Here is a 10084-nt window from a genome sequence, read left to right on the forward strand (position 1 = left end):
CATGTGACGTAGCGCCGCGCTTTACATCCCACAACACCCACCTCCACCAATCACACTCAAGCCTCACATTCCACAAGACACGAATCCACCTATCCCGTTCAAGCTTTACAGCCCACAAGACACGCCTCCACCTATCACGATCAAGCCCAAGCTGAGAGGTTATTGGTCACGGTCATGTGCAAATTTGCATTTAGTTTGAGAAGCTAGATAAACTAGGAAACGGTTATAAATAAATGATATAATATATATAAACGAGATGTCGAACCAATCTTTCTGAAGAACCTCTCAGTTTAAGTTTACATTTAAATTGAGGGCGTTTTGCAGAAGCTTTTATCCAAAGCGACTTACAATAAGTACATTTGTCAGAAGAAAGAGAAACAGCAATATATCTCTGTCGGTACAGTAAGGATGTTCATAGAACCAAGTGGCACTAACAATCGCTAGGTTAACCCATTCCCTGTATGCAACAAAGATAGCTAGGAAAATAAGTAAGAAGGATATGAAGTCTGATATTACACGGTGAAGTTAGATTTATGATGCTTGTTCTAGCACACCTGTTTTCCCTTTCTGGCCAGATGCAAAACTCTCTGAGTACATACTGTACTGTACTTCTACAAGAGCAAGAGGGAATTCAGTCTCCTGCTTTACACCCACAATGCATTTCCCCATCAACAACTAATCGGTACGGATTAGGATCAGGTCATATCTAATAATATCATCCAGGCCTGCAACAGCATGGAGCCTGCAGGATTTAGTGGAGCTCGGTCCTGCAGGATGTAGACCGTAGTAAATGGTTCATGGTTCAGGTGAAAGGTCCATCCATATCCTGGTAGATCTAAGAAATGTGCAAACAAACCACTCCTTCCCCAGGTAAAGACATAATGGTATTCACAGTATAGTGGGAATTTTACAACCTAAACCGCGTGTGATGCATGCTCAACAGAAACACCTCCCCTGTGGCCAGAAATGTGACATTTTTCATTCATAAAATGCGTTTAAACACAAAAAAGAAAAGGTGCACCATTTGTTTAAACGATGCATTTAAACTAGGTGCCCACCGCGTTGTTCCAGTCCCACTCTGTAAACCATGTGACAGATCTGGCACAAAAGTCTCGCATCCCTTTGCACCCGTCCTTGAATACCTCCCCCCCCTCCCTCCCTCCATTTCAACCTTTCGCCTCGCCACTAAACTCCATCTCTCCAGCCGACCAGTCATCACCTGCCTCCCGTCTGACCAAACACAGCGAGGATACCCTGTCCTACAACCATCAGCCATAACAAGTACGTAACCTGCCGTTATCTGCCCTTTCGGGTTGTATTTATCTGGGTATCCTCTCGGTGTTTTCCTCCGGCTCGGTGCTTCGTGCGCAGCCCCACGTCAGCCATGGAAGCGCGCTTGGATGGGAATGCGCTCTGGAAGCAGAGAACAGCTCCATTAATGAGACTTAACGTCCAAGTAATACTGAATATGTGGACGGTCACGCGTTGTGCTTAGATGTGTGTTGGTTTGCGTGATGTCGGAAACTAAACTACAGAAAACCAGTTATTTGATGAGCACGGATCTGAGCCTTAGATCCAATCCTCTGTAGAGTAATGTACAAAGGACTGGTAGCTTCTGCTGCTAGACGAGCTCATCCAATCCATACCAATGAACAACCATGTAAAAATATAGATATATTAATTAATAATACAGAAGGTTGTATTTTGTATTTAAACTGTTATTATTCATTATGATTACCGTTATACACCACATTCCTCCCTCTGATATTAAGGCAGACGGTAATGAACTATTAGTGAACTTGTAGTGAACGTGAAGTAACTGAGCCGTAGTGGTGGTCTACAAGTCACCCCCAAGCATCAGGTCCAGTGGTAGGGTCCGGCCCCGGGTCTAGTTTCCAGCAGAACTCGTCATGATCGATAATCGATAAAGCGGCTGGTTTACACGCGACGTTTGTAAAGAAAAAAGAAAAAGCGTGTGTCTTATTGCGACGCTTGTAAAACGTGTGTCTTATTGTGATGTTTGTAATACGCCCCCTATTGGTCGCTTCCAGCATTGTTTGGGAAAATAATTTGGTCATGGATTAATATAAAACTAAATGTTTAACTCTTTTTACATATCAGAGAGAGAAAGCTAGAGAGCGAGAGAGCAGGAGAGAGAGAGAGAGAGAGAGAGAGAGAGAGAGAGAGAGAGAGAGAGAGAGAGAGAGAGAGAGAGAGAGAGAGAGAGAGAGAGAGAGAGAGAGCTCTGCTTGTGGAGGCATGCTTAAAGTAAACAATCATATTCCACGTAGAGCCAAGCGGTGGCTAAGTTCTGCATCTTGTGAAGTGCTGTGTGTATTTTTAGTGTGTTTTTGGTGTGTGTCTGTGTCTTTTTTGCATGTGAGTTTGAATGTGCTTGTGGTGTGTGTGGCTATGTTTTTGTGTGTGTGTATATGTGTCTGTGTGTGTGTGTTTGGGGGGTGGGGTATGTTTATATGTGTGTGTGTGTGTGTGTGTGTGGCCCTCTGGTACTATGTTCTTGTAGTATGTTCATGTAATTTAGATCAAATATGATTATCGTTTAGAACATTAGAGGCTAGAGGTTTTTTTGTTTTGTGAGCAGCTGTCACATGTGTCCTAGCCTTCACGTTACTCATGTAAACGAAGACAGACCACACGTGACTGAAGCACACATCGCAGATGTGTGTCAGTCAACTGAAACAAAAATACCCACAATGACAAGATGGCTGCCAGCACAGAGTCGCTCAGAGAGACCTGGGTCACACCTGGCGTCCATGTTGTTGTCTATTGTTGTTCTACTGACTTAAAACTAAACTGATGATCAGAAAACTTCGAAACTTAGCAGCTCAGTATCAAACAAAAACAGGTCGGAGGATCCTGTCTAACATTTAGTTATTTGTTTCTCAAATTCACAGAATCTGGTTTAATATGAAATATTCATCCTGAATTCAAAATTGTTCCCCTACAGATATTTCGGTGTTTTATGTTTTCTTACCTTTGGTCGTTGTTACAACTCAAAGGTCACACAATCACATTAACTGATACAGAATTGGTTGTGAGTTGTTTTGGAAAACAACAATTCTAGCACATCATGTGTGTACAGACAAAACAGATGGGACATCTAGATTCCTCGAATCCCTCGTCCTAAATACCTAGAATACAAAAATACGTTACTCCACAGATACTGCTCAATACCAAATGACCCTCAAAGAGAGTTAAAGAAGTTAAATAATTTCTCTCCAATTCTCCCCGGTGAGACGATGTGTCTTCAAGTCCAGGGATCATAATGATAACAATATCTGTTTTCAGAATTCCTTCACATGTTTATTCCGTCATATTTGCTTTCTATGAACATTACAACACATGTCATCCACCTGAAACCTCGCTTACTCAAGAAATCTGTTCTTACTAGTCAAGTTTTACAAAATAATATCAGCCATCTTATGATAGGTGGTGGTTATAACATTGATGGATTAGTTCTAATCCACCGATTTTGAGTTTGTTACGGTCTTGTTGAACACCTCATGCCTGGTCTGTGGTTGAGCAGGATCCAGCCTTCCATGTTCCTCTGATAACAGGGATGGATGGGACAGCCAGACCATGCCAGGTTTATGTGCGTGGGCGACAGATCTGCTGAACACGACTGTACCGACAGCGATATTCAATTAATTTCAATTGTATTTTTATACCCCTTAATCACAGTTCCTGTCACAAAGGGCTTAACAGGCCATACATTTATGACTCTAGCCCCCAAGGGGGCAAGAGAAAGCTCCCTTAATGAGCAAGGAAGAAATCTTGAGAAGGAATGCAGAGTGGGGGATCCCTCCTTCTAGGGATGGTCTGGAGAGAAATGGGTGCCATCATTGACATACATACAGGCAAAAGATTTAAATCGGTGATGGGGTTCTGGCCGGTTAACCGAAAGGAGAGTCCAGGCATTCAGTTAAAAGCCACTGAGATATGCCAGGCATCCAACACGCTAAACTGACCGACTAATGAATTAGAAAGGGGAACACAGCAGTCTGTCTGTCAGAGCGTCTCCCACCCTGAAGACATAATGTCCAGGCTCCTCGCTCGGCTGAGAGCTCCTTTCTGTGACCTTCTCTCGACCTTCGATTGGACCTTCTTCATTGGGCCTTTACAGTTTTTGTTTCCAGTTCATAGTTGTCATGTTGCCTGTCTGTGGGGCAATGCTACAGTTTGGGTGCCTAACGACACGGTGTATTCATGTTTGTGTGTTTGTTTGTTTGTGAATGTGTGTATGTGTGCAGTTATTCAGGTGAGTTTGTTGGTCTTTGCCTTGTATAAACAAGTGTGTGTGTTGACAGCATGTGTGCAGGTCCTCGAGCAGAGAGCCGAGCTACTGTTGACTGTAAACCAGAACTGTGGGTGACTGTCTGTCCCCTTGGTATCACTTCCTTATTGGCTGACCCCTTTCTGTTGCCTTAGCTACGCAGGCACAATTGGGCTTGTGTTACTCCAGTTCAGATGTTGTGACATTTCCTTCATTCTTATTCTTTTTTAACTCAATATGTAGAAACAAGCTTTGTCTCTTTCAGTCAATACAGGGGACAAATTAGAAGTAAACGTTTTTATGGTGAACTTCCATTAATTAAATTGGTAACGCTGTTGGCTAATGTTAGCTAGATTGGTATATAGCTATGTTAATTACACTCGTTAGTTATTATATCCTGTGTAAACTGTTTGTATGGGGCAGGCACTTTAAAAAAGTACGTGGCCGGTGATTGGATGAGCCATCTGTCTATCACGTATCACAAAGTTTCTCATAGGACACTGATTGGCCCAAACACTTTACTCGTTATCTCGTGAATCCAACTGCCTCTCAAGGTCAAGTCCATAGTGGCCTACGTGCATCTTTTTCAAAAAACGGTAATAAAAATGAGCTTCAAAATGTTGTGTTGCAAAAGGAACTTATCTATTCTTGTCCCTCCCTCCCTCCCTCCCCTCCTCCCTCTCTCCCTCCCTCCTCCCTTCCTCCTCCTTCTGTCCCTTCTTCCTCCCTCCCTCTCCCTCACTCTCCCTCCCTCCTCCCTCTCCTCCCTCCCTTCCTCCCTCCCCCCTCCCTCATTCCTCTCCCTCCCTCCCTCCTCCCTCTCCTCCCTCCCTTCCTCCCTCCCTTCCTCCCTCCCCCCTCCCCCCTCCCTCCTCCCTTCCTCTCCTCCCTCCCTTCCTCCCTCCCTCCCTCCCTCCCTCTGCTCCCTCCCCCCGCCCTCCCTCCCTTCTCCTCTCCTCTCTCCCTCCTTCCCTCCCTCCTTCCCTCCCTCCCTCCCTCCCTCCCTCCCCCTCCGTCCCTCCCCCCACCCTCCCTCCCTTCTCCTCTCCTCTCTCCCACCTTCCCTCTCTCCTCCCTCCCCCCTCCCTCCCTCAGCCATCATGTCTGTGCTGAATCAGTTGATGACCCCCACGGCGGGCGCGTCGGCGGAGCCCCCCAGGAACAAGGTCACGGTGGTGGGGGTGGGCCAGGTGGGCATGGCCTGCGCCATCAGCATCCTGCTCAGGGTAAGTGACCCCCTCCATCGTCTCCCACATCAGAGCCCAGATTTAGGCCCAATCCCATTTCTACCCCTTACCCCTTCCCCTTACCCCTTCAAAACAAGGGGGAGGGGTAAGGGGTAGGGGTAAGGGTCAGAAATGGGATTGGGCCTTAGTTTATCCTAGCTATCTTCGTTGCACACGGGGAATGGGTTAACCTAACAATTGTTAGTGCTTGGCACTTGGTTCTAATAAAATCCTTATTGTACCCACAGAGATCTATAGATGTTTCTCTTTCTTCTGACAAATGTACTTATTGTAAGTCGTTTTGGATAAAAGTGTCTGCTAAATGCCCTAAATGTAAAATGTAAATGTCAATGAATAAGAAACTAAAGTCTGAGATTAGACAAGCAGATTTTTATTTTTTCCGCTTTCGTTTCACTAGCATTTGTTCCGACCAATCACGTTGCCGGGGGCGTTTTTATGTTAGTGCGTGATTGGCTAACAGTGAACACACAGTTGGCCAGCATTGGTCAACTTTTCCCTCAGCCTCTGGGAAGACATGCGACAAAACGCTTGCAGACATAGTGTCAGCAAAGTTTCAAATCACCACCATATTCTGTCACGGCCACAATAGAACTGCTGGATCAGAGGTTCTGCTATCTTATCAGTGTTGGCTGAATGTTAGTATAGCGTATTATCAAGCTAGAATATGAGATATGAGCGCAGGGAGATCAGAGAAAACTACAATGAGTCGTTCTAAAGTCCAGCCTTCACTTTAAACTTCATCTTATCTTTTCTAAGATTACATTGGAAAATGATTGATCTGCTAACAAAGATGTTTCCTCCTGTCCTATGTGCGCATCGTGTGTGTGTGTGTGTGTGTGTGTGTGTGTGTGTGTGTGTGTGTGTGTGTGTGTGTGTGTGTGTGTGTGTGTGTGTGTGTGTGTGTGTGTGTGTGTGTGTGTGTGTGTGTGTGCGCGCGCGCGTGTGCGCAGGACCTGGCTGACGAGCTGGCCCTGGTGGATGTGATGGAGGACCGCCTGAAGGGAGAGATGATGGATCTCCAGCACGGCAGCCTCTTCCTCAAGACCTCCAAGATCGTCGCTGACAAAGGTCAGCAAGTCACCAGCCGCATCACACTGAGGACGGCAGCACTTTATACTAGACACACTGATGATTCATTTGTTGAGTGTTTAAGCATAGTCTGCTCTCTCTCTCTCTCTCTCTCTCTCTCTCTCTCTCTCTCTCTCTCTCTCTCTCTCTCTCTCTCTCTCTCTCTCTCTCTCTCTCTCTCTCTCTCTCTCTCTCTCTCCCAGACTACGCGGTGACGGCTAACTCCCGCCTGGTGGTGGTGACGGCGGGCGTGCGACAGCAGGAGGGCGAGAGCCGTCTGAACCTGGTCCAGAGGAACGTCAACGTCTTCAAGATGATCATCCCCCAGATCATGAAGCACAGCCCCAACTGCACCCTCATCGTGGTCTCCAACCCCGGTACGCCCCCCCCCCCCCGACACCCTGGACCCCCCGGTGGGGAAGAGTGAGACAAGAGTTTAAAGTTACTCGTTAGGTTAATGAGCTTAAAGTAACTTGTTAAGTTACAAAGTAACTGAACAAATGACTTGACGAGTTGAAAGTAACTTAAGATACATAGTGACTTAGCGAGTGAATTAACGAGTTGAAGGTAACTTGTTGTGTGCGGGCATGTCTTTGTGTGTGTGTTTGTGTGTGTGTGTGCCTGTCTGCGTGCGTGTGCATGTGTGTGTGTGTGTGTGTAGTTGACGTGCTGACCTACGTGACCTGGAAGCTGAGCGGTCTCCCAAAGCACCGCGTCATCGGCAGCGGCACCAACCTGGACTCGGCGCGCTTCCGCTTCCTGATGGCCGAGCGGCTCGGGATCCACGCCACCGCCTTCAACGGCTGGGTGCTGGGGGAGCACGGGGACACCAGCGGTGAGGACACACACACACAGACGCACACTATCATGCACACAAACTCACAAACTAACACACACACACACACACACATACATATATTACACGTACAGATAAACAAAGAGACCTACACTCACTGTTCTCAAGCAGGAATATAATTGTGTGTGTGTGTGTGTGTGTGTGTGTGTGTGTGTGTGTGTGTGTGTGTGTGTGTGTGTGTGTGTGTGTGTGTGTGTGTGTGTGTGTGTGTGTGTGTGTGTGTGTGTGTGTGTGTTTGTGCAGTGCCCGTGTGGAGCGGGGCCAACGTTGCGGGGGTGAACCTGCAGAAGCTGAACCCGGACATGGGGACGGACGTAGACAAGGAGGGGTGGAAGGCCACGCACAAGGCCGTGGTGGACAGGTATGGGGTTACCATGGTTACCATCATGGAGACAACGTCCTAGTACAGGACTTAGCATTGGTTATGCTAGTAGGCTAACAGGACATCTGGTGGTGGATTTGGGGCTCTGGGGCTGTTAGCTTGAGACACTAACCTCTGCTCTTGGGCTAGTAGCATAAGATGCGAACCTCAGCTCTGGGGCTGTTAGCTTGAGATGCTAACCTCTAGCAGAGATGCTTGGTGTTGTGAGACTAAGACCCAGCGTCTCTAACCTCTGCTCTGGATCTGATCCGGCGTGTCTAACCACTGCCCTCTGCTCCTCAGTGCCTACGAGGTGATCCGTCTGAAGGGATACACCAACTGGGCCATCGGCCTGAGCGTCGCGGACCTCACCGAGAGCATCGTCAAGAACATGGGCCGCATCCACCCCGTCTCCACCATGGTCAAGGTGAGGGGGAAAGGGCCAGGGGTCACCGTCAGGGGTCAGGGGTCAAGGGTCAGACCCAGGGGTCACCGTCAGGGGTAAGGGTCAGGGGTCAAGGGCCAGGACCAGGGGTCAGCATTAGGGCGCAGGGCTCACCTTCAGGTGTCAAGGGTCAGGGCCAGGGGTCACCGTCAGGGGTCACTCTCAAGGGGCCGGCCTCGGGGTCACCGTTAGGGGTCAAGGGTCAGGGCCAGGGGTCAGGCAGAGGGGAAGCGGACGGAGAGGGAGGGAGACGGGTAGATAGAACAGACAAAGGGGGAGACAGGAAGACAGACAGGAGGACAGACAGGAGGACAGACAGGAGGACAGAGTGCAGATAGACAGGCGGAGACAGGAAGACAGACAGGAGGACAGACAGGAGCCCGTACAGGAGGACAGAGTGCAGATAGACAGGCGGAGACAGGAAGACAGACAGGAGGACAGACAGGAGCCCGTACAGGAGGACAGAGTGCAGATAGACAGGCGGAGACAGGAAGACAGACAGGAGGACAGACAGGAGCCCGTACAGGAGGACAGAGTGCAGATAGACAGGCGGAGACAGGATGACAGACAGGAAGAAGGAGAGATAAGACAGGCAGACGGGGAGGGGAGGGGGGAAATGAAGACGGACAGAAAGAAAACAGGAAGAGAGACCGAGAGGGAAGAGAGAAAGACAGACTGACTGACAGGAAGAAAGTATGGAAGGCAGAACAAAACGATCAATAAAGGTATGTATCCATGTATATGTATATGAATGTAAATCCGTCTCTCTCCCCCCCCCCTCCTCCAGGACATGTACGGCATCAGCGAGGAGGTGTTCCTGTCGCTGCCCTGCGTGCTGAACGGCGGCGGCGTCGGCAGCGTGGTCAACATGACCCTCAACGAGGACGAGGTCGCCCAGCTCAAGAAGAGCGCCGACACTCTGTGGGGCATCCAGAAGGACCTCAAGGACCTCTAGGCACCTTCCTCCCCTTCTCCTCCTCCTCCTCCTCCTCCCCCTCCTCCTCTCCCCCATCTCCCCCCCCCCCCCAGCCACAGCCCTGCCCACCAGGCCCCGCCCTCATCCACACACACAGATGCAATACAGTTACCTTCAGGTGTCCCCGAACAACGCTCTCCGCCCAGCCGTGGCAGGTCTAGTGTTCTATGCCTCCTAGTGTTCTATTGGTGTGCTCACAGTTCCCTCGTCGTCTCGTCGGATTGGACCACACCTTCCGAATCGGAAGTGGACCCGTCCACGTCACACAAACACACACACACACACACGTACGTACGTAGTGATACTTTCTGTTGTGTTGTTTCCACCAGCACTGTCCCACTGTTGTTACCAGCAGAGGTGTGTTTGAATCCCTGCTAGGAATTGGCTATTTGACCCCTGATTGAAGCGATGACTTTGTTTTAGCACTTTTAATAGATAACCTTGAGGTCACAGGTAACCATCACCTGGTTAGTTGGTTGGGCACATAGTGGACTCCCATCACCTGGTTAATCTCCCTGTACGGGACCAGTTTAGTAGACAGTAACCAGCTGTATTGAGATAGTCCCTAAATGATAGAGTCTAGTTCCAGTGTCTAACCACCATGGAACCATATGACTCTATGAGCAGGATGATCTGTTTAGCCAACAGAGAAAATAATGGTAGAAAAAAATAAAGCAAGCAAGCAAAATTATTCCAAAGTCCAAATGTGTTATTTTGTTGTATTTGGAGTACAATAACACACCTTTGTTGTAAATGTTGTAAGTGGTGATACGTGGGTTAATAAATTACAATCCTTAATGTGTCCGTGTGTGTGTGTGTTGTGGTTTGCCAGTACAG

The 10084-nt window shown here is 48.3% G+C and overlaps 1 protein-coding gene across 1 annotated transcript; it reads left to right on the forward strand.

Annotated features, from left to right (window-relative positions):
• The first annotated feature begins 1143 nt into the window (after positions 1-1143).
• On the forward strand, positions 1144-10049 carry LOC130380634 (L-lactate dehydrogenase B chain). Its single transcript, XM_056587897.1, has 8 exons — positions 1144-1281; positions 5390-5520; positions 6492-6609; positions 6813-6986; positions 7271-7444; positions 7709-7826; positions 8130-8253; positions 9059-10049. The coding sequence occupies exons 2-8, from the start codon at positions 5395-5397 to the stop codon at positions 9224-9226; spliced, it is 1002 nt and encodes a 333-aa protein (XP_056443872.1). The 5' UTR covers positions 1144-1281; positions 5390-5394; the 3' UTR covers positions 9227-10049.
• The last annotated feature ends 35 nt before the right edge of the window (positions 10050-10084 follow it).

This window comes from Gadus chalcogrammus, chromosome 4, assembly GCF_026213295.1.
Source record: "Gadus chalcogrammus isolate NIFS_2021 chromosome 4, NIFS_Gcha_1.0, whole genome shotgun sequence".
Classification (NCBI taxonomy): Eukaryota; Metazoa; Chordata; class Actinopteri; order Gadiformes; family Gadidae; genus Gadus; species Gadus chalcogrammus.